The sequence below is a fragment of the Thalassophryne amazonica genome, chromosome 1 (assembly GCF_902500255.1).
Source record: "Thalassophryne amazonica chromosome 1, fThaAma1.1, whole genome shotgun sequence".
Lineage (NCBI taxonomy): Eukaryota > Metazoa > Chordata > Actinopteri > Batrachoidiformes > Batrachoididae > Thalassophryne > Thalassophryne amazonica.
This window is the reverse complement of record NC_047103.1, coordinates 51,077,128-51,104,993: the sequence shown is the minus strand read 5'-3', so window position 1 is coordinate 51,104,993 and position 27,866 is coordinate 51,077,128. Positions and strand designations below refer to the sequence as shown.

At 40.9% G+C, this 27,866-nt stretch overlaps 1 protein-coding gene across 2 annotated transcripts in view; it reads left to right on the top strand.

Moving 5' to 3' along the window:
• The first annotated feature begins 7,928 nt into the window (after positions 1 to 7,928).
• arfgef1 (ADP-ribosylation factor guanine nucleotide-exchange factor 1 (brefeldin A-inhibited)) overlaps positions 7,929 to 27,866 on the top strand; it is a 197,198-nt gene continuing 177,260 nt past the window's right edge. Inside the window, exon 1 of one of the 2 annotated variants that reach the window (XM_034169783.1) lies at positions 7,929 to 8,243. In XM_034169783.1, coding sequence (XP_034025674.1) covers positions 8,120 to 8,243 — 124 coding nt within the window. In that variant the 5' untranslated portion in view covers positions 7,929 to 8,119. The remainder of the gene's footprint in view (positions 8,244 to 27,866) is intronic. The other variant, XM_034169775.1, reaches the window with a different exon arrangement.

Here is a 27,866-nt window from a genome sequence, read left to right as displayed (position 1 = left end):
GAAACACCAAGAGAAATGTTGTGGCAGATCAGCCCACATGCTCTGTGTGTTGCAACAATGAAAAATAATTCACAGGTACCTTCGGTTCCGTATACTGGCTGCCTGAACAATGTGCATTTATGGCATTGGGGTGATCGGAGGTATCGTTTGACTAATTATTCTGTATCAAGTCGGCTGACTTCGGTACAATGGGATGTATTGCATTCCCCATGGAGTCTTTCCCTGGAGCATTTCAAATGCGCATTGGAACAATCTACGGAAATTCAGCAATTAATAGAGTCACATACGTCCAACGTCTCCAGTCTCATGGTGTCTACATTGATAGCTAGCGAACGGGTAAAACATGTGGCAAAATTAGTACAGCAAGCGTCAGCACACCATTGGTGGGATATCTTTTCAGGGATGTCCATCACTGCCAGGAGTACCTTAGTGCCGCCCTTACTTTTATTAATTATAGCAATATGTGGTATGACTTTTTGTAATATTGTTACATGTGTTTATGTTATACGTTTACGGCGAGAGGTGGAATGGGTAATATTTCAGCGTATGAGATGAAGTTATCTTTGCTATGTCATGATCCCTTTGGAGTAAACCAATATAATGTCACATTAGACCCCACAACATCGGGTTTTGTATATGAGTATATTGTTTGGAACAGGTATAATCAAGACTATATTACTCAAAATTTTGTTTGTGAATCACTAGAAGAAATGTGGGAAATGCTATGGCAGGACATAATCGTTGGAATAGGCTGGAGCCCAGCATTACCTGAATCTGCTAGTGGTTACATAAATTGACTGGTGCAAAACACCAAGAGTGGAATGTGTGGAGAAAAGATTATGTTGTTTTGCCCCTGTCTTAAAGTAACCCTAATGATGTACTTATTATTATTACACTAATTGCACAAATTTGTTTTTGTAGCCACTAACGACTGGGAGTGAAGCATGCTGGGGTCATTCTGAACTGGGAGTGAAGAGCTGGGGTCATTATGTTTTTGAACTTTCAGATGCCTGTTGATTAAAGGAATTATGTGCGCCTGGGAGTTTGAGATGGCCACTCACCCTCCCTTCGCGCACACACTAGAAAAGAGGGGGCAGAGCCATGCTCCGATAGAGTCTGCTGCGGGTTACGTAAGAACGCCCAGCCGGTTGACAAGCGCACTCTGCCGAAGGTGTTGGCTCTCCACCTTAAAGGCGTCACGGTAAGAGAGAAAGAGATATTTTATGCGCTGCAACCACTTGTGTTTGATGTAACTGCTTTGTGGGGAATAAATATACGCCTGTTTGTTCTAGCAAAGTGCAGTCTGTGTGATCATTTCTGTGTGCCGATCTGACCGAACCTTGTTACAAAACACGTGCCTGAAGCCCGCACTTCAGACAGGACGCCCTCTGGTGGTGGGCCAGCAGTACCTCCTCTTCAGCGGCCCACACAACACAGACAGAACAATCGGAGAGAAAGAGTCTAACCAAATACCGGCATCACTGAAAGCAGCCAAAGAGAACGATATGTCTTTGGGATGGTTATGAGTAATTTTTTCTCTAATAGTTAAAATTTTATTAGCAAAGAAAGTCATGAAGTCATTACTAGTTAAAGTTAAAGGAATACTCGGCTCAATAAAGCTCTGACTCTTTGTCAGCCTGGCTACAGTGCTGAAAGGAAACCTGGGGTTGTTCTTATTTTCTTCAATTAGTGATGAGTAGTAAGATGTCCTAGTTTTACGGAGGGCTTTTTTTATAGAGCAACAGACTCCTTTTCCAGGCTAAGTGAAGATCTAAATTAGTGAGATGCCATTTCCTCTCCAACTTATGGGTTATCTGCTTTAAGCTGCGAGTTTGTGAGTTATACCATGGAGTCAGGCACTTCTGATTTAAGGCTCTCTTTTTCAGAGGAGCTACAGCATCCAAAGTCGTCCTCAAGAGTATATAAAATTATTGACGAGATAATCTATCTCACTCACAGAGTTTAGGTAGCTACTCTGCCCTGTGTTGGTATATGGCATTGGAGAACATAAAGAAGGAATCATATCCTTAAACCTAGTTACAGCGCTTTCTGAAAGACTTCTACTGTAATGAAACTTATTCCCCACTGCTGGGTAGTCCATCAGAGTAAATGTAAATGTTATTAAGAAATGATCAGACAGAAGGGGGTTTTCAGGGAAAACTGTTAAGTCTTCAATTTCCATACCATAAGTCAGAACAAGATCTAAGGTATGATTAAAGTGGTGGGTGGACTCATTTACATTTTGAGCAAAGCCAATCGAGTCTAACAATAGATTAAATGCAGTGTTGAGGCTGTCATTCTCAGCATCTGTGTGGATGTTAAAATCGCCCACTATAATTATCTTATTTGAGCTAAGCACTAAGTCAAACAAAAGGTCCGAAAATTCACAGAGAAACTCACAGTAACGAGCAGGTGGACGATATATAACAACAAATAAAACTTTTTTGGGACTTCCAATTTGGATGGACAAGACTAAGAGTCAAGCTTTCAAATGAATTAAAGCTCTGTCTGGGTTTTTGATTAATTAATAAGCTGGAGTGGAAGATTGCTGCTAATCCTCCGCCTCGGCCCATGCTACGAGCGTTCTGACAGTTAGTGTGACTCGGGGGTGTTGACTCATTTAACTGCTGTAACCAGGTTTCTGTAAGGCAGAATAAATCAATATGTTGATCAATTATTATATCATTTACTAACAGGGACTTAGAAGAGAGAGATCTAATGTTTAATAGACCACATTTAACTGTTTTAGTCTGTGGTGCAGTTGAAGGTGCTATATTATTTTTTCTTTTTGAATTTTTATGCTTAAATAGATTTTGCTGGTTATTGGTGGTCTGGGAGCAGGCACCGTCTCTACGGAGATGGGGTAATGAGGGGATGGCAGGGGAGAGAAGCTGCAGAGAGGTGTGTAAGACTACAACTCTGCTTCCTGGTCCCAACCCTGGATAGTCACGGTTTGGAGGATTTAAGAAAATTGGCCAGATTTCTAGAGATGAGAGCTGCTCCATCCAAAGTGGGATGGATGCCGTCTCTCCTAACAAGACCAGGTTTTCCCCAGAAGCTTTGCCAATTATCTATGAAGCCCACCTCATTTTTTGGACACCACTCAGACAGCCAGCAATTCAGGGAGAACATGCGGCTAAACATGTCACTCCCGGTCCGATTGGGGAGGGGCCCAGAGAAAACTACAGAGTCCGACATTGTTTTTGCAAAGTTACACACCGATTCAATGTTAATTTTAGTGACCTCCGATTGGCGTAACCGGGTGTCATTACTGCCGACGTGAATTACAATCTTACCAAATTTACGTTTAGCCTTAGCCAGCAGTTTCAAATTTCCTTCAATGTTGCCTGCTCTGGCCCCCGGAAGACAATTGACTATGGTTGCTGGTGTCGCTAACTTCACATTTCTCAAAACAGTCGCCAATAACCAGAGTTTGTTCCTCAGCGGATGTGTCGCCAAGTGGGGAAAAACGGTTAGAAATGTGAACGGGTTGGCGGTGTACACGGGGCTTCTGTTTAGAACTACGCTTCCTCCTCACAGTCACCCAGTCGGCCTGCTTTCCCGGCTGCTCGGCATCTGCCGGAGGGGAACTAACGGCGGCTAAGCTACCTTGGTCCGCACCGACTACAGGGGCCTGGCTAGCTGTAGGATTTTCCAAGGTGCGGAGCCGAGTCTCCAATTCGCCAAGCCTGGCCTCCAAAGCTATGAATAAGCTACACTTATTACAAGTACCATTACTGCTAAAGGAAGCCAAGGAATAACTAAACATTTCACACCCAGAGCAGAAAAGTGCGGGAGAGACAGGAGAAGCCACCATGCTAAACCGGCTAAGAGCTAGTAGCTGTGCTAAGCTAGCGGATTCTTAAAAACACACAAAGTGAATAATGTGTAAATAATTTAGAGGTGATTCAGCAGAGGGAGTGCTTTAGTTAAGGCACATGAAGATTACACTGTGAAACAAATCGTTATCTAGTTAACTAGATCAAACTAACTGCGCAGATTAAACAGCTAACAGATACAGAAAAACACCGCTGTGCTCCGAAACAGGAAGTGATACAATACCGCAGTGACAGCCAACCACCAGTAGAGGCAGTCAACCACACAACTCACTATACTCACAATATAACAGTAGTCGTTAAAAAAAGGCAATATATATGGATGTAGTCTTTTGAAACATTCAGTCATTCATTTTTTATGAGGGTTGGGGTGGGGGATTACAGTAGGGTCCCTTTATTGAGAGAGTAGCATCAACTGAAGCAGAACTTTTAAGGTTCTGCTACTAACCTATAAAATTATTCATGGACTGGCACCTCCCTACCTAGCTGACCTAATTAAACCTTACCTACCGGCCCAGGCTTTACGTTCTCAGGGTGCAGGACTACTTTGTGTCCCTAAGGTGAATAAGAAGTCTGCGGGTCACAGAGCTTTCTCTTATTGTGCCCCTGTTTTGTGGAATGATCTCCCTGCATCAATAAAACAATCAGATTCTGTGGAGACTTTCAAGTCCAGACTTAAGATGCACTTATTTTCCCTTTCATATGGCTACAGTTTTGTTTTAGGCTTTTTACTCTTTTAATTCATGTTATTAGTAATTGGAGTGGGCCGCGGTCTCAACTTCATCTAAATTCTGGGTCTTTTAGTGACGTTTAGGGCTAGCGGCCGGCGATCACCTTAGTATTTCTTCTGTTTTTCTTGTTGATTAATGCTGGCAAATTATACAGTATTTTTTGTCTTTCTGATGCCTGATTCTGTTTTTTCTCTGTTTAAGGGTGCAGCTCCATCCAGAGATGGGAGTTGTGTTTGTGCTGGCGATCCTCCTGTCCTGTGCACCAACAGCAATTCTTGTATATTCGTCCGTGAATTGTTCTGTGAATGATTTCTGTAATTTATGTTTGTAACATGGCCCAAGCAGAGGGTCACCCCTTTGAGTCTGGTCTGCTTGAGGTTTCTTCCTCAGAGGGAGTTTTTCCTTACCACTGTTGCTCTGGGGGTTGGTAAGGTTAGACCTTACCTGTGTGAAGCGCCTTGAGGCAACTCTGTTTTGATTTGGCGCTATATAAAGGAAATAAATTGAAAAAATTGAATTGAAATTGAAACTGAGAACATGGCGCCATTTTTGGGCCAACTTTGCTGAACTACTGAATGAACCTTTTATGTTTTCAACATTTTTTTTTGGCAATCATTTAGTCACATACAGCAACACATCCAGGTACTAAAATAGTTATGCTATCAAATATACATAAATTTACAATTTATGATGATTGATTTAATTAATTTAAAGCCTGATTTATGCTTCTGCAACTCTGTAACTCCGTGTCACGCAATGATATGCGTGACAGTTTTAAAGTTCTCCGTCACTAGATTATGCTTTATTATACGATTGAAATGGTTTGACTACCATTTACGAGGTCTATTAGATAAGAAACCGACACTTTTATTTATTTTTTTTAACTATATGGATTTGAATGACGTGCGATTACACCAATCATGCTTGAACCCTCATGCGCATGCGTGAGTTTTTTCACGCGTGTCGGTGACGTCATTTCCCTGTGGGCAGGCCTTGAGTGAGATGTGGTCACGCCCTCTCGGCTGAATTCCTTTGTTTCACACGCTGCTCGAGACGGCGCGCGTTGCTTTATCAAAATTTTTTCTGGACCTGTGAGGGATATCCGAGTGGACAGTATTTGAGAAATTTAGCTGGTTTTCGGTGAAAAGTTTAATGGCTGATGAGAGATTATGGGGTGTTTCTGTCGCTGTAAGGACTTCCCACGGAGCGGGACGTCGCGCAGCGCTTCCAGGCGCCGTCGTCGACCTGTTTCGACCTGAAAACATTCTAATTTAAGGCTTAATTCACCCAGGACGTCGTGAGAGAACAGAGAAGATTCAGAAGAGGCCGGCATGAGGACTTTATGCGGACATTCCACTGTTTAAGGACATTTTGTAATGAAAGACGTGCGCGCACACAGATTCGCCGAGTCGTCTTATCTGTGTGCGCCGCGACAGGAAAAACACCTCCGTGTTGAAAACCATTTGTAAAATTCAGGCGGCTTTTGATGGCTTTCAACAAGTGAGTAACTGAGAAATTGTTTAACAGCTGGGCATGTTCCAACTTGCCCGTTAAGGTTTCCAACGGAGGTGTTTTTCCTGTCGTGACCCCCTGCGGTCGGGTCCAGCCCGACATGCGACTCTGCCCGCACGTTCTTTCATTACAAAATGTCCGTTAACAATGGAATTTCCGAATAAACTCCTCATGCCGACTTCTTCTGAAAGTTCTCTGTTCTCTGATGATTTCCCGGGTCAACAGAGCCTGAAATGTGGAAGTTTTCAACTTGAAACGGCGAGACGCTGCCGCCTCGAAGCGCAGATCGCCGTCAGGCACCGTGGGCCGTCCTTACGGCGAAACTACCAGACCAAAATCTCTCATCAGCCGTTAAAATTTTTACCGAAAACCAGCTGAATTTATTGAATGGTGTCCACTCAGTTGTGCCTTACAGTTTTTGAAAAAAATTTATCAAACAAAGCAGCAGTCTCTGAGCCATTCCTAAACAATGAAAAAACGATGAGAGGGTGGGCGACTCCTCACTCAAAGACTGCCCACAGGCGAATGACGTAACCGACAGGCGTGAAAAAACTCTTGCATGCCCACGAGGGATGTCTGATGTAATCACACGTGATTCAAATCCATATGGTTTTTGAAAAAAATAATAAGGTCGGATACTTTTCTAACAGAGCTCGTACAGTTGGTGATGAAAGATGTGGGTGTTAACTTTGTGTTAAAGTCAGAACAAGAAGCTGCACTGAAAGAGATCTATCAGGGAAGAGACACGTCCTGCATGTTGCCCACAGGTCGGCATTTGCTTTGATTTAATTTTCACCAGGAAAATCCTAATGATTTCACCACTGATGATAATCATATACGCTGAGCAGTGTGGCGAAAGTAGTCCAGCGAGCTATCCCACAACGGCAAAATAGCAGCGATGTCGCTCCAACGAGTGAGTTGCCATGTAAGTTCAGAATGCAATTATCAACGTACATTGTTCAGTGTTATTAGCTAATAAATTAAGTTTTTCCAAAAAATATGGTCCTACCAATGTGACATTTTGGAAGCGTTCATGCTTGACTCAAAATACATAAGCACACCAAACAGCAAATGTCAGCTTTCCCCAGTTTGTCCATGATCAAAGTTATACACATGCATGCATGCAGGCATACACATACACAGAGGCCACTAGACTTTAATATATAGATGATTTACCCGCCCCCTGCTGGAATGGCGTGAGTTCAGAATTTTATTATTAATGCTCACTGTTCACAGTTGTTAGTTAATATCCCTAATATCTTCAAAAAATATTAGTCCTATCAACTTTCAGTTTCAGCGGCCGTTCATCCTTGACCCAAAACACATAAGCTTACCTAACAGAAAATGTCAGTTCACCCCAGTTTCTCTGTGATCAATAGCCCAACAACTGGCCCTGAATTGGGCCAGATATTGGCCTCTTTTTTGGAGTGGGAATTCCCACTCCTAAGTGACCAATAGGAGAGCAGCGTTTGCGCCACATCAAAGTGAGGCTGACGTCAGGTGGGCCGTTGATCAGATTGATACAAAATATTAATAAGAATTCTAATGCTAGATCTCACTTACCTCAGTTAATCATATATGAAATATATATATATAATGTCACAAAATGTCACATTGATAGGACTAATATTTTTGGAAAAACTATATATATATATATATATATATATATATATATATATATATATATATATATATATATATATATATATATATAAAGTATATAAACTTCAATTGACTGAAAATGTGGGCAGAATATTTGCCCCCCCCCCCCCCCCCCCCCCCCCCCCCCCCCGCGGCCGCGGCCCTGCTCACTCGCTCACTGCGGCCGATCTACGTGAATCTACGTGACGTCGCTTCCTCTCTCCAACATGGCGCAGGAGGCAGGTCGTTAATGGAAATCTGAGGGATTTACCCCACCTTCTCTGTGTTTATTTACGTTTGTCTGCCGGGGCACTGCGGCTGAGGAATACTCTGTCCCCGTCCGAGGCGGTCGCAGCCCTTTCGGGAGCAGGCACACCTCGGCCCGAATTCCCGTGCGACATGTTTGAGGGCAAAAAGACGAAAAACATGTTCCTCACACGAGCTTTGGAGAAGATTCTGGCCGACAAGGAGGTGAAAAAAGCTCACCATTCCCAGCTGCGTAAGGCCTGCGAGGTAGCTCTGGGTAAGTTCTGCTTCCACCTCGTATTTTTCTTTCTTTAATTTGGACTCTGATTTCGACACGTCACGCAGCGCCTTCACTTGTTTCTCGTCCTGACGATGTCGCAGCGTTTATCACATTCATTGTTTTCCATTCATCAAAAACTGGCTGCTGCGGCGGCGGCGTGTCGTTCTTGTCTTGTGTTTCAACATTTCCGTGTAGAATTTTCTGTGTAATTTAATTGACGTGGCAGGGCTCCGTGGAAATGATTCGATTTAAAAGGCGGAAATGGTGCAAGAGGGTGGGAGCTGGACCGATGCTGCGAAAAATATCTGACAGCAGGCCGAACAGAACACAAAACAAAGTTGTGAGATGCTTTGTATCCCGTCAACCTGACGTTAACGCCACAAATATCTTTTAAACCATTTTGAAATGCATTTACAGAGGCGATGTTGGCGTCTCTTCCTGGTTGTTATACAATATATGTGGCTTTCCCCCTAGCTCAGAAGTATTGACAGACTTTATTTGTATATTAATGTTATTTAAACTTTTATTTTCGACTATCTTAATCATTACATAGCCAAGCGTGTTGTAAACATAATTTGTCAAGCGAAAGGTGGCAGATGTCAGCTGCACCTAGCTGTTTAATGCTAAAGTAGTGTTAAGTTGTCGGGAAGAGAAAGCGAGTTTCCGGTAAGAGCGAAAATAAAATCACAAGCATACTAAATGTGATGCTACTCAACGTGATTGACTTTTAATACGGGGTTGCAGCCAGACTGTCTTTGTTATAACATTTTGTTACATATGTATGTTTTGTTTAAATGGTTATACCCCAGTCGTTGTTCCTCACCTAGGTTTTGACTTTTATTTTGAAGCCTTCACCAACTTCCTCCCTTGTCAGTACGTGTTGAAACATTACGAAGCTATTTGTGAGCAGGTGTATTTCCTTCCTCTTGTTACCGAACGTTAAAAGTTAGTATGAAACTTTCAAAATTTCATAAACAGATTCTTCACTTTTGGAAAATTATATTTACCCATAATTTTTCCCCTCACGGAGCAACCTTATGGAATAACAGTTATTAACATCAATAGAAAATCACTTTTTAAGAAAGATTGGTATGAGGGACATTTGGTTTGTTACTGATATAATGGATGGGGATGGTGAATTTTATGTTTTATTTATGCCCTGTATCTAGGAAGTTTTGGCTGGATATCAGTGAGTGGTTATCTGTGAAAATAATTGATATGTTACCTTTTGTCTTCTCTCACATTCTTTTTTATATGGACAATCTAAAGTCTTCTATTTCTGATGTGGTAAATATTGTCATACTCATGGGTAAATATTAGGGATGTGAATCGTACAACAAGTCACGATTCAATTCGATTCAAAGAGCTCTGAGAAATGGTTATATTACTTAAAAAATGTTTATGTTTAAGAAAATGCAGCTTTACAAGGTTAATCAAGTGATTCTAGGTGTAAATGTACTTATCTGCTTTGCGCGTTCAGAGTTGGCTGGCAGTTTAGTGAAGCGCTGGTCAGTAGTCAGCAGATACCGCTGCTCCACTCTTTTAGCTCCGGGTGATGGCGTAGCATGTGGGCTTGCAGATTTGAAGTGTTTCCGAAGTAGTTGACTTTCATTTTGCAGATTATGCACACTGCATATGTCATGTCAAGCTCCTTACGCAGCAAATAATAAAATCCAAAATGCGCCCAAACATTTTCCTTCAGCAAAGACGGTGCTGGCTGAATTAGCTCTTCTTCCGCCATGCTAAGCTGCAGCCACTGAACTCTGCAGCTCACGAGTGTTTGAAGCACAACGGACCATCCCTCTCGCGGGGTCGCTGTAGTACGGAAGCCGTTGCCTGACAAACAGTACACGCAGCGAGTAAGCAAGAAAATGAAGAATAAATGTCCAAGAATGCTTTTTAAAAATAGATTCTTGGACATTTTGGATCGATTCAGAATCGTAATAAATAAGAATCGCGAGTCGGATGTGAATCGATTTTTTTCCGACACCCCTAGTAAATATTATATTCACTGTTGTAAATGGAGAAACAATAAGCCCCTCCTTTGTAGGTTTGTTAATGACTTTAAATTATTTTTCTTGTCTCTCAAAAAGTGAAATCTAAGATGGCGTGTAAAATCCACAAGGATATAAACTCTGTTACTTTTATGAAATGACCTTTCTCCGTGCTCCTTATCTGTCACTGGATAATGCCCCTTTTGATTTTGTTTTTATTTTTGTCTGTTTTTGTTTGATGTATTTGTCTCCTCTACGAGATGTTGTTTTTCAGTCTCTTCTTAATATTAATAAAAATAAATAAATAAATAAAATTTAGTATGTCAAAAGTTCTAAATAAGAGGTGGTGGGAGCGTTTTGAAAATTATTGTTTTTATGTGGTTAAAAAGCGCAAATCCCCATATTTGAGAGGCTTGTTAAAACTGTTATTATTGCGTTTCAGGGGTCATACTATCCACTTTTCAACAAGTCAGTACTGATCATTTCAAGTGTCTGGTGCCCTTTCAGACCTCAAGATTGTTTGTTCAAAGATTGAACATGTATACTAAAATGTGCGAATGTTGCACTTTTTTCTTGGTTTTTGTTTTGCTTTCGTATTGGTTGTTTTGCTGTTACCCATAATGCAATGTTGGTAAACCTGCTGTGTGGGGTGGTGGGGGTGCACATGTGCACATTCAAATCTCTGCACTTAGCCTGAGAGGTCACTTGCCATGCTGGGCAAGTTGCGGGGGTCAGATCTACTTTCTGTTGACGCAAAGGACTAATCCCATACTTGTATTTCCTGGATATTGCGCTTGTGCAGAAACATAAAGTATATTAAAAATTGTGCATCCTTGACAAGTTAATAGCTCTGCCATGCAGGGAACGGGGAAAAAAAAATTAAAAAGAAAAAAATCACCTTTAATAAAACCTATTCCTTTCTATTTTTTTTTTAACCCCAAAGTTAAGCAAAGGTAAGTAAACCCATATACAACCCCAATTCCAATGAAGTTGGGATGTTGTGTAAAATGTAAATAAAACAGAATACAATTCCTCTTCAACCTATGTTGAATTGAATACACCACAAAGACAAGATATTTAATGTTTAAACTGATAACATTATTGTTTGTGGAAATTATTTGCTCATTTTGAAATAGATGCCTGCAACACGTTTCAAAACAGTCTGGGGCAGTGGTATGTTCACCACTGTGGTACATCACCTTCCTTCTAACAACACTAATAAGTGTTTGGACCAAAGACAACTATTGTTGAAGCTTTGTAGTTGAATACTTTTCCATTCTTATTCATGTACGACTTCAGTTGTTCAAAGGCCAGGGTCTCCATTATTGTATTTTGCGCTTCATATGCGCCACACATTTTCAGTGGGCGACAGGTCCTGGACTGCAGGCAGGCCAGTCTAGTACCCGCACTCTTTATTACGAATCCACGCTGTTGTAACACGACATAATGTGGCTTGGCATTGTCTTGCTGAAATAAGCAGGGACGTCCCTGAAAAGACGTTGCTTGGATGGCAGCATGTGTTGCTCCAAAACCTGAATGTACCTTTCAGGATTGATGGTGCCATCACAGATGTGTAAATTGCCCATGACATGGGCACTAACACACCCCCATACCATCACAGATGCTGGCTTTTGAACTTTGCTCTGGTAACGGTCTGGGATGGTCTTTTTTTCTTTTTTGTCCGGAATGACTTGAGGTCCATGATTTCCAAAAATAATTTGAAATGTGGACTCATCAGACCACAGCACACTTTTCCACTTTGCGTCTGTCCATTTCAAATGAGCTCGGGCCCAGAGAAGGCAGCGGTGTTTCTGGATGTTGTTGATGTATGGCTTTTGCTTTACATGGTAGTGTTTTAACTTGCGCTTGTAGATGTAGCGATGAACTGGTGTTAATTAACAGTGGTTTCTGAAGTGTTTCCTGAGCCCTCGCGGTAAGATCCTTTCCACAATCATGACACTCACCTGTTCCAAACAGGTGTTCTTTGAGCATTCATCAACTTTCCCAGTCTTTTGTTGCCCTGTCCAACTTTTTTGAAATGTGTTGCAGGCATCCATTTAAATGAACAAATATATTTGCACAAAAACAATAAAGTTTATCAGTTTGAACATTAAATATCTTGTCTCTTGTGGTGGGTATTCAATTGAATGTAGGTTGAAGAGGATTTGCAAATCATTGTATTCTGTTTTTATTTACATTTTTATTTACATTATTTACACATCAAGATTTCACTTTATATACACTTTGAAGGATTATCTCAAAACTACTTCACAGATTCTCACCAAATTTGTACCACAGAACGTCCCACTTTCATTGGAATTGGGGTTGTAGTTTGGTTGTAAATTTGGTTTACAATGTGATAAAACAAGAAAAGAACTAACCCTTTACATTCCATGGTTCTACTGTAAACAATTAAAGCTTTATATTTTGCAGTATTTAAGGACTTGCATAATTAATGACTCTCCTTCTTTGATAGCCAGATGAAGAAACTGTTCACCTCTGGTGATGTTGCTCAGCATTCTGGTCTTTCACGTTGGAACAGGCTTGGGTTTGTCTTGCTATGAGAGTAATCTGATACTACCAGAAAAAGTATTGAGCCTATCTTGTGCTGCCACCAAAAATCTACATACCCCACTGTTGCTGGCTTTACCGACCCTTTCACCTGTTGCAGGATTTTGAAATAATTCTGAAAGCTAAGTGCACTGATCTGTGAGAGCATGCTCTGAAGTCTTATGAGACTAACCCACCCACATAAATAACGTAATGCTTCCCTGAAAGAAAGAAAGAGAACCTTAAATCTGGAATTTGTAGTGGCATGCAAAGTAGTGAAAACAAAACCTCTACAACAGGATGTAACTTTCATAGAAACAATCAAAATAAATGAAATGGAATGAGACAGAACATATAACACAACAAAATCATTGCTTTTACAGCCAATTGTTTTGAAACAGGTAGTTATCAAAAAGATAATGCATCAGGAAAGCCACCAAGACACCCATGACAACTCTGAAGGCGTTATAGGTGTCTGTTGCTGCCATTGTGATTTTGGCTGTTGCATGAAAAGTCAAAGCTTCATGGTGAAGCAGAAAAGACAGACTGTCTTGCTCGAGTGATCTTGGAGAGTATAGTCTGTGCTACTTGTCTCCCTCAGTTTGAAATGTGAATATCAAATTTTGAGTTGATGACATCATAATCTGATGGTCTATTGGCCGTGACTGATTTACTGTACGAATGGGATTATTGCAATATTTTAGATGAGAAATGAACCACATCCCTTTGGTCATGTTATATTCCAGTAGTTGTCCTCATAGTTTGTGGAACATCTGCAGTCTGGAGATGGCTTTATCACAGCAATCATTTTCTTTACTGCTTATTCCGATTTATAAATTAACACTAAGCTCTGTTGTAGCCTAGAGCAGGTAGCTCAGTGGGAGAAGTATCAAGGCTACCATTCAGTGCAACTGTGTCCTTGGACAAGACACTTCATCTGCATTGTCTCAGTTCACTCACTCACTCATGTTCAACCGCTTACTCCATTTAAGGGTCACGGAGGGCTGGAGCCTATCCTAGCAGCGTGAGGTGGGGTATACCCTGGACAGGATGCCAGTCTGTCGCAGGGCCACATATACGTAGACAAACAAACACATTCACACCCGCACGCACACCTACGAACAATTTAAAGTTTCCAATCCACCTAACCTGCGTGTCTTTGGATGTGGGAGGAAGCAAGAGAACATGCAAACTCCACACAGAAAGGCCACAGGCAGGAATCAAACCCATGATCTTCTCGCTATGAGGTAACAATGCTAACCGCTAATCCACCATGCTGCCTGTCTCAGTTCATCCAGCAGTAAATAGGTGGGGCGTGACCTGCATCATACACTCCTGGGGAGTCGTAGACTAGTCTGCTTCACACTACGACATCTGGAGATAAGCACCGGCTCCAGTAAGCCTCGGGGCCTATATCGGATGTTGGATGTATGTCACTTGTTTTAGTTTGTACTGTCTTTTTTTTTTTTTTTTTTTTCTTTGGTTCTGGGTCATCTCAGATCAGAAATTTGGTACAATCCTAACCATGTAAGGACAGTGTTAAATGAAAATGCCAGTGGTGTTAGGTCAGTGGTACAGAAAGAGTGTGTATCAAAAACGACTGGGTGACCTAGTATACTGAATATCTTACATAATCTCCTCCGGCTCTTGGGGCTTTGAGACATCTCTGACAGTTCCTGTGCATGCTTCTTCTATTTACTGTCACTGAAAATCCTCCTGAGCAGTGGTTACTGTTCAAAATGGTCTATCTGGAAAATTCTTTATCCATTGAATAATTGTCAAACTTTTTCTTTCTGCCTTTCCAGTTTATTCATTCCTGTTTGATCCTATGTAGCATGTACAACCCCAGTTCCAGTGACGTTGGGACGTAAAATGGAAATAAAACAGAATACAGTAATTTGCAAATCCTCTTCAACCAAATCATTGTATTTTGTTTTTATTTACATTTTTATATACATTATTTACACATCAAGATTTCACTTTATATATTCGCTTTGAAGTATTACGTCAAAACTACTTAACAGATTCTCACCTAATTTGTACTACAGATTGATATTAGGGCATGGAAGACTCCAGTGAATTTTGGAGGTGATCTGGATTCGGATCCGGATTCTGGATCAAGATTTCACTTTATATAGGTTTTGAAGGATTACTTCAAAACTCCTTCACAGATTCTCACCAATTTTGCACCACAGATAGATATTAGGGCATGGAAGACTCCATAAAATTTTGGAGGTGATCCAGATCTGGGTTGGCGAACGTCAAAAATTTCTGTTTGCTCTTGTTTCATTATTATTTCATTGTTTTTATGCTTGCGTTCAAGCGCTTTCTCATGGTGGTTGATAGGAACACACCAGCTTTTGAATTTGAACATGCCTTATTTTTTGAGGAACACACCCATGAGCATACAAGTGAACACAGATACATTTGGTAATAAAGGAAAGTGCAAGTGAAAACTGACAATGACACAGGCTCTTCACCGTGCGCTGATGTAGTGGAGGATAGGAGCCAAGGGTCCTCTGGATAGACAACAGGGCTCGAAATAGTACGTGCATGTGCTAGTTTGTGCACGTATTATTCAAGCGGTGCACGTAATTTTATACTGCACTTGCACTGGTGCAGGTAACTTTATCCAAGTTTTATCAACTATAAGCACCAGTAAAATGAACCAATAAAGAAATAAATAAGGAAAAAAAAAATTCCAGTGTGTTGTCTTCGTCTTCCCTGCGTTGTATGACTCAGACACACGGAGCGAGTTGTTGTGCTCCATTTGTTGTGTTTGCGTGCGCATATGTAAACAAAGAAAAGAAAAAAAATAACTGGCTGGCTGCAGTTCCTCTCTCTCTCCCTCCCCCTCCCCCTCAAACTCTGTCATCGTGTTATAAACCAGTCACCATTTGTTTTATACATCTATGTAGTTATTAAAATTATCTTCATGGACAATTAGTTCACGCGCGGATGTGAAAAAAAAAAGTGGCTGCCGCTGCGGTTCCTTTACGTCACTTAAAGTGATATTTTTTTTCTGGCCATGATAATTTGTGGGCACGTTTTCCTTTAATTGAGCACACGAATTAATAAAACATGCTCTCAAATTAATAAAACGTGCACACGTTTTCCTGGCCGTGATAGTTTGTGCACACGTTTTCCTTTAATTGAGCCCTCGAATTAATAAAACATGCGCACGTTTTCCTTTGTTCAAAATGAACTCCATAATATGACCTAAATTGTCATCCTCACGACGCTTCGCCCTCAGCATCTTTTTTAATGTGCTTAAACTCCAGATGATGCCATGCTGGGCAGCTAGAGTTCTCTATATGTCTTTGTGCACCCAAACCATGAAGATACATCCTGACCAGATCCATTTCTAATGGGGAAATGTATTACACTGTCTCCTGGTTTGTTGACTAATAGCATGTTGACACATATTGAGTGCATGCTTTACAAATTGTGGCCACGTTTAAGTAGATTGTGCCCTAAATTTACTCAAACGATGCTTAAAACGTGCGGAATATATGATAAAACGAGCGCACAATATAATAAGACGTGAGCCCAATATAATAAAACGTGCGCACATTCTCTCCACATGCAAAACATTTTGCGATGACACTTCCAGGGCTCCGTAGTTCCTCGCTCTCTCTCCCCTGAAACTCTGTCATAATTGTGTTATAAACCAGTCACCATTTGTTTTATTATACGTCTGTGTAGTTAATAAACAAAATAATCTTTACGGACGATTCGTTCGTGTGCACATGGACAAAAAAAAAAAAAAAACTGAGGGGAGAGCAGCAGCGGCAAACTCTCCCCAGAGAGGAATTAAGGGTCTGACACATCAGAGGAGGAGTTTTAAGGTTGATATAAGACTGACTTTTGGTTGTGCAAGTAACTTTTTTTTTTTGGTGCAAGTAATTTTTTGGTTACTAGCACCAGTGCAGGTACGTTAAAAAATGTATTTTGACCCCTGGACAAGTACCAAAGGCATCCAGGTATCACCTTAATTAATTAGGTTACTAATCAGTGACCTAATATTTAGCATGTACTGCTAATATATTTATAAATCAAATTCTTCAGCAGTCATCAATCCATAAATAACACTGTTACACCATTTCAGTTTAAAGATACACTACTAAAAAATGTTTGCTATGTAGGATAATTGGATTTCAGACAAACATGCACTTTGACAGGAATAATAATAATAATGAATTCCAGTGCATTTTTTGCATACTTGTGACAAAATATATTCAAAAGTATAACACATACAAACCATCACTTTTACATCCAGTCAGTGGTGGGCACAGTTCCGCAAACCGCTAATTATCGAAGATAATGTTTTCATTGTCGGATTAGCTTTTCAGATAACTTTGAAAACCATCATCGGACCATTTATCTTCTGATTAGTTTTGGTCTTTTAATTTTTAGTTCGCTAACATTTTTGCAGACGTCGCTTTTTGTAGTAGATGCACAGTTCTATCCTCAACAAACGGAGAAGAACTAGTTCTAGAATAAACCGCTCTATCCTCTGCAGGCAAAGGAGAACTGGTCATGTAAACGAAAAAAGCTCATTTCTTTTGACCTCATAGTGATACACTGGCAATATCACCTAAGTCATCCAGAGGCATACAGTTTTAACTTATGGTTAAAATTTTAACTAAACTAATTTCGGAGAAGTTGTTTAAATTAATGTCATGTCTGAAGTTTTATAAAGTGAAAATATCAGATATACGTTTTAGTTTGAAAGTATTAGACTAATTTTAAAGGTTTTAGTGTGGACATTGTGTGTGCGCAGTGCATTCTGGGTAAAAGTTAATGACAGGAGAAATGCATTTGAGATGCTCTGATCAGGCTTCACATGGACAACAGCATTAAACTCTTTGTATATTGTGCCTAAAACTCTCATGAATATATTCTGTGTGTTTATAGATGTTATTGTGTTTGTGTTATGTAAAAATGCCAGAAGAAGTCCAGGCTGCTTCCTCCAAAAGCCAAAAAGTCTGTTAAATTGTGATTCGGGCCATGTGATGTAACCGGTGTCAAAATGCATAGAACACTGCCATCTACTGGTGACCGGTTATATCAGTGTTGTCGACCGCAGGATTTTAAAACTATCTGTAGGTTTCCAAAACCTGAGAGACCACACACGTGGAGATAAAAAAAATATATATATCATAGATCTGACAGATTTACTTGTACAGTGTGTGATGTCAGCCACATGGTAAAAACAACACACAAACAGATTTCACACACGAACATTCCCAGGTCAGACACCTCACTTTCTGATTGGCTGTATGTCACATTTAGCTCCTCACGTCGTTCTTAACACACCACACACGGCAGAAATATCTGATAAGATTATATTTAGCATCATCACGATTGTCGGGGCATCCTTAAGATTGTCAGAAGGGGAAGATCGAGTCCAATATCGGCCTAATTATCTTGCGATGTGAACCAGGCTTGAGGTGCACCGAACACGTTTTCACTATTATTTGATTTCTTTGTGCGACTGACATCGTTATTCAAGCATTCACAAGGCGATTCCTATCGCCACACAATTCCAACCACACACGAGAAAGTTTTTTGACAGTTCTTGTTATTGAAAGAAACCTCATCTACCTAACCGGATAGAGTTGTGATGTCATCACACGTGCGCTTTGCGTGCGCAAAGTTATCGGTTATCTGTAGCTTCCGATAAGTTTTTAGACAGTTTATCGGTTTAGCGTTAAAAAAGATAACTTTTCAGTTAGCTGATTACCAGTTATCAAACCTAACTTTTTGGTTAGCTGTGCCCAGCACTGCATCCAGTCTTCTTCAGACTAGTCAGGGGGTGGATACATCAACATTTCCAAGACACTGAATATGTCTTGGTCTTTATTTATAAAAATTATGTAGCAATACAAACAGTACTGTCGGGGCATCCTTAAGATTGTCGGAAGGGGAAGATCGGGCCTAATTATCTTGCCATGTGAACCAGGCTTGAGGTTATGACGCCTCCTGAAATCATCCCTGAAAGCCATCTGAAGTTTCCGAATGTTTCCACCTGGCTGTCTCTCACAGTTTCTGAAAAAATTTTGATGCAGCAAAGTGGCAGTCGCTCGGCCATTTTCCTGACAATGAAAATCCGCCGAGGGGCTGGACCACTCCTCCCACAAAGCGTGCTCACAGGCGAATGACGCAACCGACAGGCATGAAAAAACTCACGCATGCGCACGAAGGTTCAAGCTTGGCTGATGCAATCACGTGATTCAAATCCATAAGGTTATTGGAAAAAATAAAAAGGTTAGATACTTTTCTAACAGACCTCGTATGTATTGTGCAAGTTTTGAATTTTGCATCACCAGTTGTACAGCTTCATGATGAAGTGGTACAGAGAAGGATTTTCTTTTCTTTTTTTTTTCTTTTTTTTTTATTTAAGGAAGAAAAATTTGAAAGTCTCCTCCACTATGAAGCTATGAGTGGTGATGACCATGAGAAACAAAATTGACTGGTCTGATGAGACAAAGATTGAACTGATTGAGTAATGCCAGGCATCATGTTTGGAGGAAACCAGGCATCATCCCTACAGTGAAGCATGGTGGTGGCATCATCATGCTGTGGAGATGTTTTTCAGCAGAAACAACTGGGAGATTAGTCAGGCATTGAGGGAAAGATGAATGCAGCAATGTACAGAGACATCCTGGATAAAAATCTGCTCCAGAGCGCTCTTTACCTCAGACTGGGGTGAAGGTTCATCTTTCAGCAGGACAATGACCACAGCCAAGATATCAAAGGAGTGGCTTCAGGACAACTGATTGTTGTTGAGTGACCCAGCCAGAGCCCAGACCTGAATCCAATTAAACAGAGACCTGAAAATGGCTGTGCACCGATACTCCTCATCCAACCTCATGGAATTTGAGAGGCCCTGCAAAGAAGAATAGGTATAACTGCCCAAACATAGGCGTGCCAAGCTTGTGGCATCATATTGAAAAAGACTTGAGGCTGTAATTGCTGCCAAAGGTGCATCAACAAAGTATTGAGCAAAGGGTGTGAATACTTATTTACACGTGATTTTTTTTTTTTTTTTTTTTTAGATTTTATTTATTTATTTTTAATAAACTTTTCAAATGTTTTAAAAAAAACTTTTTTCATGTTGTCATTATGGGGTGTTGTGATTAGAAGTTTGAGGGAAAAACTGAATTTAGCTACTTTATTATGGAATAAGGCTGTAACATAACAAGGACAAAAAGTGATGCGCTGCAAATACTTTCTAGATGCACTTTATGCTTCAGCTATATTGCTTTTTATGATACACAAATCAACCAGACTGTGTGTGTGTGTGTGTGTGTGTGTGTGTGTGTGTGTGTGTGTGTGTGTGTGTGTGTGTGTGTGTGTGTGTGTGTGTGTGTGTGTGTGTGTGTGTGTGTGTGTGTGTGTTGTGTGTGGGTGTGTGTGTGTGAGAAAATATCTTGCTAAGAAACTATCGTGGATATTATTGTCAACATTATTTTCAGACCATTTTATGCCATTGATATGCCAACCTTGGGCTGGTCACTTAACTGAAGTGGGCCCCTGCAGAAAAAGACTGGCATGAAACATTCTTAATTTTATGTTATTGGTAATAGTGATGAATGTTACACCCATATAAATTACATTGTCATAACATAGAGATAAAGAGCTCTGAAGTGTGATTCACGTATTCATAGCAACAATCAAGTTGTTCTAGCATATGTGTTCAAAATGGCAGTTTTTGTGTTTTGAAGATGGTCTGAGTGTAATTCGTTGAGTTAAAAAATGATGATTGTAGTTGTAAAACTGAGGGCAGAGATTCTAAGCAGGCACCAGACCCTTGCCATATCGATTTTTGTTTTTGCGGTAATATTTATATTTTAATAGCACAGTTAAAGTATAGACATTAATTATTTTGGTGAACAAATATTGAGTTGTACTTTCATGGAGAGATGAGGAAACATGAGAAAGTGCCAAGCACCATGGTTGGCCTCGGTCTCTGCCCCCCCCCCCCCCCCCCCCCCCCCCAGCAGACTGAGTACAGAACTTGAGATGCTTGTGACCTTAAGGTTAACTGGTGTTCATGGTAACAACCATTGGAGTAGTCAACATGACGGGACAATTATTGCTCTGAAAAAAGACTAGTCATTTTATCTTATAGAGGTTTGGAAATTAGAATGAAGAGTGTTTTTCCCAATCCAGTTCTTTTTTCCTTCAACTGATGCCTCCTTCATACATAATGCATTAATTCTCTCTTCTGATGCCTTAGTCAGTCTTGGGACAGGTGATAAATTAATTATACCACAAACAGATGAGGCCAGTGAACAGACCCCCCCCCCCCCCCCCCCCCCCCCCGATTTCTGTTTCATCTCATCATCTGTGGTTTTTCAGTACTTTTCTTCATGTATTGATCTTGGCATCTGTGTTCATCTAAGGAAATGTGAGCAACTATAAAGGTAATAATACATGCAATTGAGGATGAAAGATGGTAGGTAACAGGAGGGCTGTATACTGACTGCCTGTATCTGGATCTGTGTATATCTGTTAGTGTGTGTGTGTGCGCACGTGAAGCCCACTGCTTAACCACTAGACCATCACCTATTAACATGCCTCTATACACGAACAATGGAGTAGTCCAGGCAAAATGCTGTGAAAAAGACTGAAAAACACAAGAAGAGATGGAGAGTACATTCACAGAGTAACTCCCTTAGAGTGCAGTTAAGTCATTAAAAAACAACAGTGAAGCAGAAAGTAAACTGGTGTGAGAGATCATGGCTACAGCTTTCTGACCATCAAGCAGAAGGTCATGATTGTTGGTGAAACAAACAGTGCTCGTCATCACATGCACTCCATCTTGCATGTGAGCCAAACCGTGTCTGGTATGCTGAGGCTTTGGGAGAGTTGCAAGGGTAAAATTAATGCTCAAAATCCAGGGAAATCCTGATGCTGGTGGAAAAAGGAATTGTCCAGCTGTGCACAGGACCTCGCAGCACAAGGGTTGAAATTTGTGCACACATAATGCAACTATTATTAGTGTGAAAGAATCACATGATGGAGGTGTGTAAATGTGCCAGCAGTCATTAGCTTTGCTCATCTTTCTGTCTTCTAATCTCTTTTTGTTTTGCTCCAAAATTTTCTGCACAGTGACCGTATACAACCACCTTCAAAGAAATGAAAGTGCATTTCACAGCACAGAAGAAAAGCGCTTGATCATGTATACACTGCAGAATTACTGAAGATGAACTCATTTCATTAGCAGAAAGCAAGAGAGCTGAGTAATCGAGACCTTGTGGAGGCCAAGTATTTTTTTTTATGCCCTCTCTTGGCTAGAAAATGAGGGACTTGATTCGGCATGAGCATGAAACTAGTGATTAGATTCATGTGTATGGGTTTGTGTGTGAGTGAGGGGGTTGTATTGGTACACAAAGTCAAATACACACACAAACACGATTAGGTAGCCTAGACCAGTGATTTTCAACCTTTTTTGAGCCGCGGCACCCTTTTTATATTTACAAAATCCTGCGGCACACCACCAACCAAAATAATATAATTCTATTACCTCTGGTTTTGCACAAAACCCAATTATCGCAATAGAAAATCGATACAGAAAACACCGCATTTCGAAAATCCTCAAGCATTTTGCGCTCTGATCTCAAGTAGGGCTGTCATGATTAGGAATTTCTGGAGACGATTGTCAGACAAATAATTGCGATGCACGAATATATTGTCTATTTCTTTTTTCTTTTTTTCCCTTCTTTATGCAACCCCTGGCAAAAAGTATGGAATCACCGGCCTCAGAGGATGTTCATTCAGTTGTTTAATTTTGTAGAAAAAAAGCAGATCACAGACATGACACAAAACTAAAGTCATTTCAAATGGCAACTTTCTGGCTTTAAGAAACACTATAAGAAATCAAGAAAAAAAGATTGTGGCAGTCAGTAACAGTTACTTTTTTAGACCAAGCAGAGGAAAAAAATATGGAATCACTCAATTCTGAGGAAAAAAAATTATGGAATCACCCTGTAAATTTTCATCCCCCAAATTAACACCTGCATCAAATCAGATCTGCTCATTGACATTGACCCTATGCCATGACATTGACCCTATGTGTCTTTTTGCAAGGAATGTTTTTGCAGTGTTTGCTCTATGGCAAGATGCATTATCATCTTGAAAAATGATTTCATCATCCCCAAACATCCTTTCAATTGTCCAAAATATCAACATAAACTTGTGCATTTATTGATGATGTAATGACAGCCATCTCCCCAGTGCCTTTACCTGACATGCAGCCCCATATCATCAATGACTGTGGAAATTTACATGTTCTCTTCAGGCAGTCATCTTTATAAATCTCATTGGAACGGCACCAAACAAAAGTTCCAGCATCATCACCTTGCCCAATGTAGATTCGAGATTCATCACTGAATATGACTTTCATCCAGTCATCCACAGTCCACAATTGCTTTTCCTTAGCCCATTGTAACCTTGTTTTTTTCTGTTTAGGTGTTAATGATGCCTTTCGTTTAGCTTTTCTGTATGTAAATCCCATTTCCTTTAGGTGGTTTCTTACAGTTCAGTCACAGACGTTGACTCCAGTTTCCTCCCATTCGTTCCTCATTTGTTTTGTTGTACATTTTTCGATTTTTGAGACATATTGCTTTAAGTTTTCTGTCTTGACGCTTTGATGTCTTCCTTGGTCTACCAGTATGTTTGCCTTTAACAACCTTCCCATGTTGTTTGTATTTGGTCCAGAGTTTAGACACAGCTGACTGTGAACAACCAACATCTTTTGCAACATTGCGTGATGATTTACTCTCTTTTAAGAGTTTGATAATCCTCTCTTTTGTTTCAATTGACATCTCTCGTGTTGGAGCCATGATTCATGTCAGTCCACTTGGTGCAACAGCTCTCCAAGGTGTGTTCACTCCTTTTTAGATGCAGACTAACGAGCAGATCTTATGTGTCTGACGCAGCTCGGAGAACCGACCAGCGTTTGAAGGACCCAGTATGAAATAAGCAGAGCACGGTACAAAGGCTAACTGAATTTAATACATAACAGTGATACAAAAAATAACAAAAGAAAGTGCGGTCTGGCCTGGTGCGCTCCCAGCAGCGCTAACGGTCCGGAGCCAGAAGCTGTTCGGACCCAAGGACCCCGCCGACACCCCCCAGGTGGCCGCAACAAACCGAGTCTGTGAAAGAAGGAACCATTATGTGAGTCCACACTCTACACACAGAGAGAACACTTAAAGGTGTACAAACAGCAAACACTTCCTGGCTTGATTACTAATCAGCTTCCCAACCTGCAGGCATGGAACATCCAGTTCACAAAACTCCACTGCAGTGGAAGCCGATACATGACTAACATACAGCTCAATATAAAAAGGTGTGAGGGACACCACATTTACTGACTATATAAATGTTAGTCACAAAATCTAACGTACCTCAGGAAGTGTGCTGACGAGCGTGAGACCTCACCCCCTCCTCTTTCACAGACCGTGCATCAAACCCTGGACGTTCTCTGCATCCACTGATGATGAGATGGCTCCCGAGACGACGATCTCACCCGTCTGGTCACAAGGTCGAGTCTCTGGCAAATACACACTGTATACTCCAGTCTTAAATGCCACCATGTTCCAATCCATATAGATGCACCTCAGCTGTGAGTCCTGATGAGCTGCAGGTGATCAGGGTGAGGTCCTGATAACCTCAGCAACACAGCCACTCAGTCCCAAATGCAAGCCACCTGGAAGGAAAAACAAAAGACAGTCAATCAATCAATCAATTTTTTATATATAGCGCCAAATCACAACAAACAGTTGCCCCAAGGCGCTTTATATTGTAAGGCAAGGCCATACAATAATTATGTAAAACCCCAACGGTCAAAACGACCCCCTGTGAGCAAGCACTTGGCTACAGTGGGAAGGAAAAACTCCCTTTAACAGGAAGAAACCTCCAGCAGAACCAGGCTCAGGGAGGGGCAGTCTTCTGCTGGGACTGGTTGGGGCTGAGGGAGAGAACCAGGAAAAAGACATGCTGTGGAGGGGAGCAGAGATCGATCACTAATGATTAAATGCAGAGTGGTGCATACAGAGCAAAAAGAGAAAGAAACAGTGCATCATGGGAACCCCCCAGCAGTCTACGTCTATAGCAGCATAACTAAGGGATGGTTCAGGGTCACCTGATCCAGCCCTAACTATAAGCTTTAGCAAAAAGGAAAGTTTTAAGCCTAATCTTAAAAGTAGAGAGGGTGTCTGTCTCCCTGATCTGAATTGGGAGCTGGTTCCACAGGAGAGGAGCCTGAAAGCTGAAGGCTCTGCCTCCCATTCTACTCTTACAAACCCTAGGAACTACAAGTAAGCCTTGCACAGAAACAAAAAGGCAGCCAGGCCCCCCAGCCATACAACAGATCTGATATGATGCAGGTGTTAGTTTTGGGGATGAAAATTTACAGGGTGATTCCATAATTTTTTTTCCTCAGAATTGAGTGATTCCATATTTTTTTCCTCTGCTTGGTCTAAAAAAGTAACCGTTACTGACTGCTACAATTTTTTTTTCTTGATTTCTTATAGTGTTTCTTAAAGCCAGAAAGTTGCCATTTGAAATGACTTTAGTTTTGTGTCATGTCTGTGATCTGCTTTTTTTCTACAAAATTAAACAACTGAATGAACATCCTCCGAGGCCGGTGATTCCATAATTTTTGCCAGGGGTTGTATTCTACTATTGTAGTATAATTACACAACTCTGGAAGAACGTTTGGCTTCTGTGAGTGGAGAAACTGGGAATAGTGCAACATTTTTATTTTTATCTTCATTTTACATACAGTCCCAACTTTTTCTGAATTGTGGTTGTTTCTGTTGCATTTCTGAAATTGTTTCTCGTCATCAGTCACGTTTTGTGCTTAAACACTGCATTAAGCCCATATTGAACAAACAAATACCTTTGGAAAGTAACAGCTGTTAAAGTTTAGAGTTCTCACCTGCTTTTTGTGATCTGTGCATCTGAACATCACCACAGCTTCTCCATGTCAGGGTTTTTTTTTTTTTTTGTGGCTCAGTTCATTCATATATTCTCATTTTTTAAATATGTTTTTAAAGATATTTGACCGTTTATTTCATCTCATGATCTCATAAATTCAGCATACGACGCGCACATGGTGTGAACAGGACGATAACAGCAGAATCACACCTTTAGAGAAAGTTCAGAGAGAAGTAAAAGCAGCTTCATGTTTTGGTTTTGTTAACATGTTCACTCGGGTTAAAATCCTCTCTCTGCTCCATGCTCGCTGCGCACTGATGGTTCTCAGACTGTAACGTGTCGCACCTGCATTCAGGATTCTCCCTCACGCACCCCCTCCCTCGCAGTCTGCAGCCTGTTGACTCCACGTGCTCGCACACAGAGACACACACACCGACAGCTCCGCATTTTAGACAGCTTTTGAAGAAGACTGTCACTGTTTTAATCGGCCGTCTTCCAAACGGCAGGACGGATCACTCTTCAGCCTCCGTGTTATTGTCCCGCCTTAAGACGAGAGCGAGGCTGCAGCACAATGACGTCAGATTCGGAGTCGTTTTATGCTTTTGTGGATAAAATAAATAATTCACGGTAATCGCGAATATGAAAAATAATCGTGATTGATGAATATTGTAATAATTGTGACAGCCCTAATCTCAAGTGGTTTTTTAGACGTGTCGACACTTTTATTCACAATAATCTGCCACTCTAATATTCACGGAGCGCAGAGGCTGCCTTCAGCGAACCCAGTTGTGAGCGAGAAGGCCCAAGTCTGACCACGGTGACATCAACGGAGGTCAGGCCGCCTTCCCCGCACACCTCCACAGCCAACGCGGTTTCTCCTTCCCCAGAGAAGCCATGCTCCGTGAGCAGCTGAGATTCACGCTGTAGTCAGCAACCCGTAACCATGGAGACGCACAACACTATGTGCACAAGTATGTCTATTATACTATAGTACAGCGCTTTGCTGCCATCTACTGGAATAAAAGAGCATTACATCATCTGCCACACTATTACAGCACATACACCCGATAATGGTGATATTTGATAATTGCCCACGGTACCCCTGACGATCGATCACGGCACCCCGGTTGAGAATCACTGGCCTAGACAACCTCTGACAATGTTTTCTTTTTTCCCTTTCTAATATAATTACTACTGTGCAACCTTTCCTTTCAGTATGGATAATAGAAATTTTGGGGTTCTGATTTTTTTTTTTTTTTTCTTCTGTCAGGCTCACTGTGGTGTTTGCAGATGCCTTGTATTGTTCTGTGTTTGTGTAGATAGGCACCCACACACCGATTCATCCTTAGGTTAGTCAGTCACATGAATGCATTCAGGCATGGCTTATTACCTCCGCCAAGGAGGTTATGTTTTCGGTCGAGTTTGTTTGCTTGTCTGTCTGTTTGTCAGCAGGATAACTCAAAAAGTTTTGAATGGATTTTGATGAAATTTTGTGGAGTGGTTGGAAATGACAAGAGGAACACGTGATTAAATTTTAGTGGTGATCCGGATCACGATCCAGATCCAGGAATTTTTTAAAGGATTCTTCACCATTGCGGGATGGGGGAATTTTGACATTGTAGTTTCTAACTCCACAAAAACAAGGCAGAAAGGCTTGAAAAAAAATAGGGTGTAACATAGTCAAATGTTCTATTAAACAACAAAGTTTGGTGATGATCGGAGCCGGATTCCGGATCTGGTGATCCAGAATATGCAAAAATATAGGGAAAATAGAAAATGTGTCAGTGTGAGGTGACAAATGAAGCTAGAGATGCACAACACCAAATTGTAGCTGAATCTGTACTGATTCAGTAAGGTGTCATCAGATTTGATGTAGCTTCAAATGTTATGGCGCTAGATCCAGAAAAAACCGCCATTACCGAAAAATGTTTTTATACAATAACTTTTGAACTAATAAAGACATAAAAGTGATTCCAAGTTCTAGTGCTATGTTTTCATGGTCAAGGATGTCAAATATAAAGGAAAGAAAAGTGTATGTATCATAGTTTTGGCTGTAACACTGAATTGTTGAATAGATCACCAAGGAGGGAATCTCTTTAGGGTCAGTGACCTTATGGCCTTG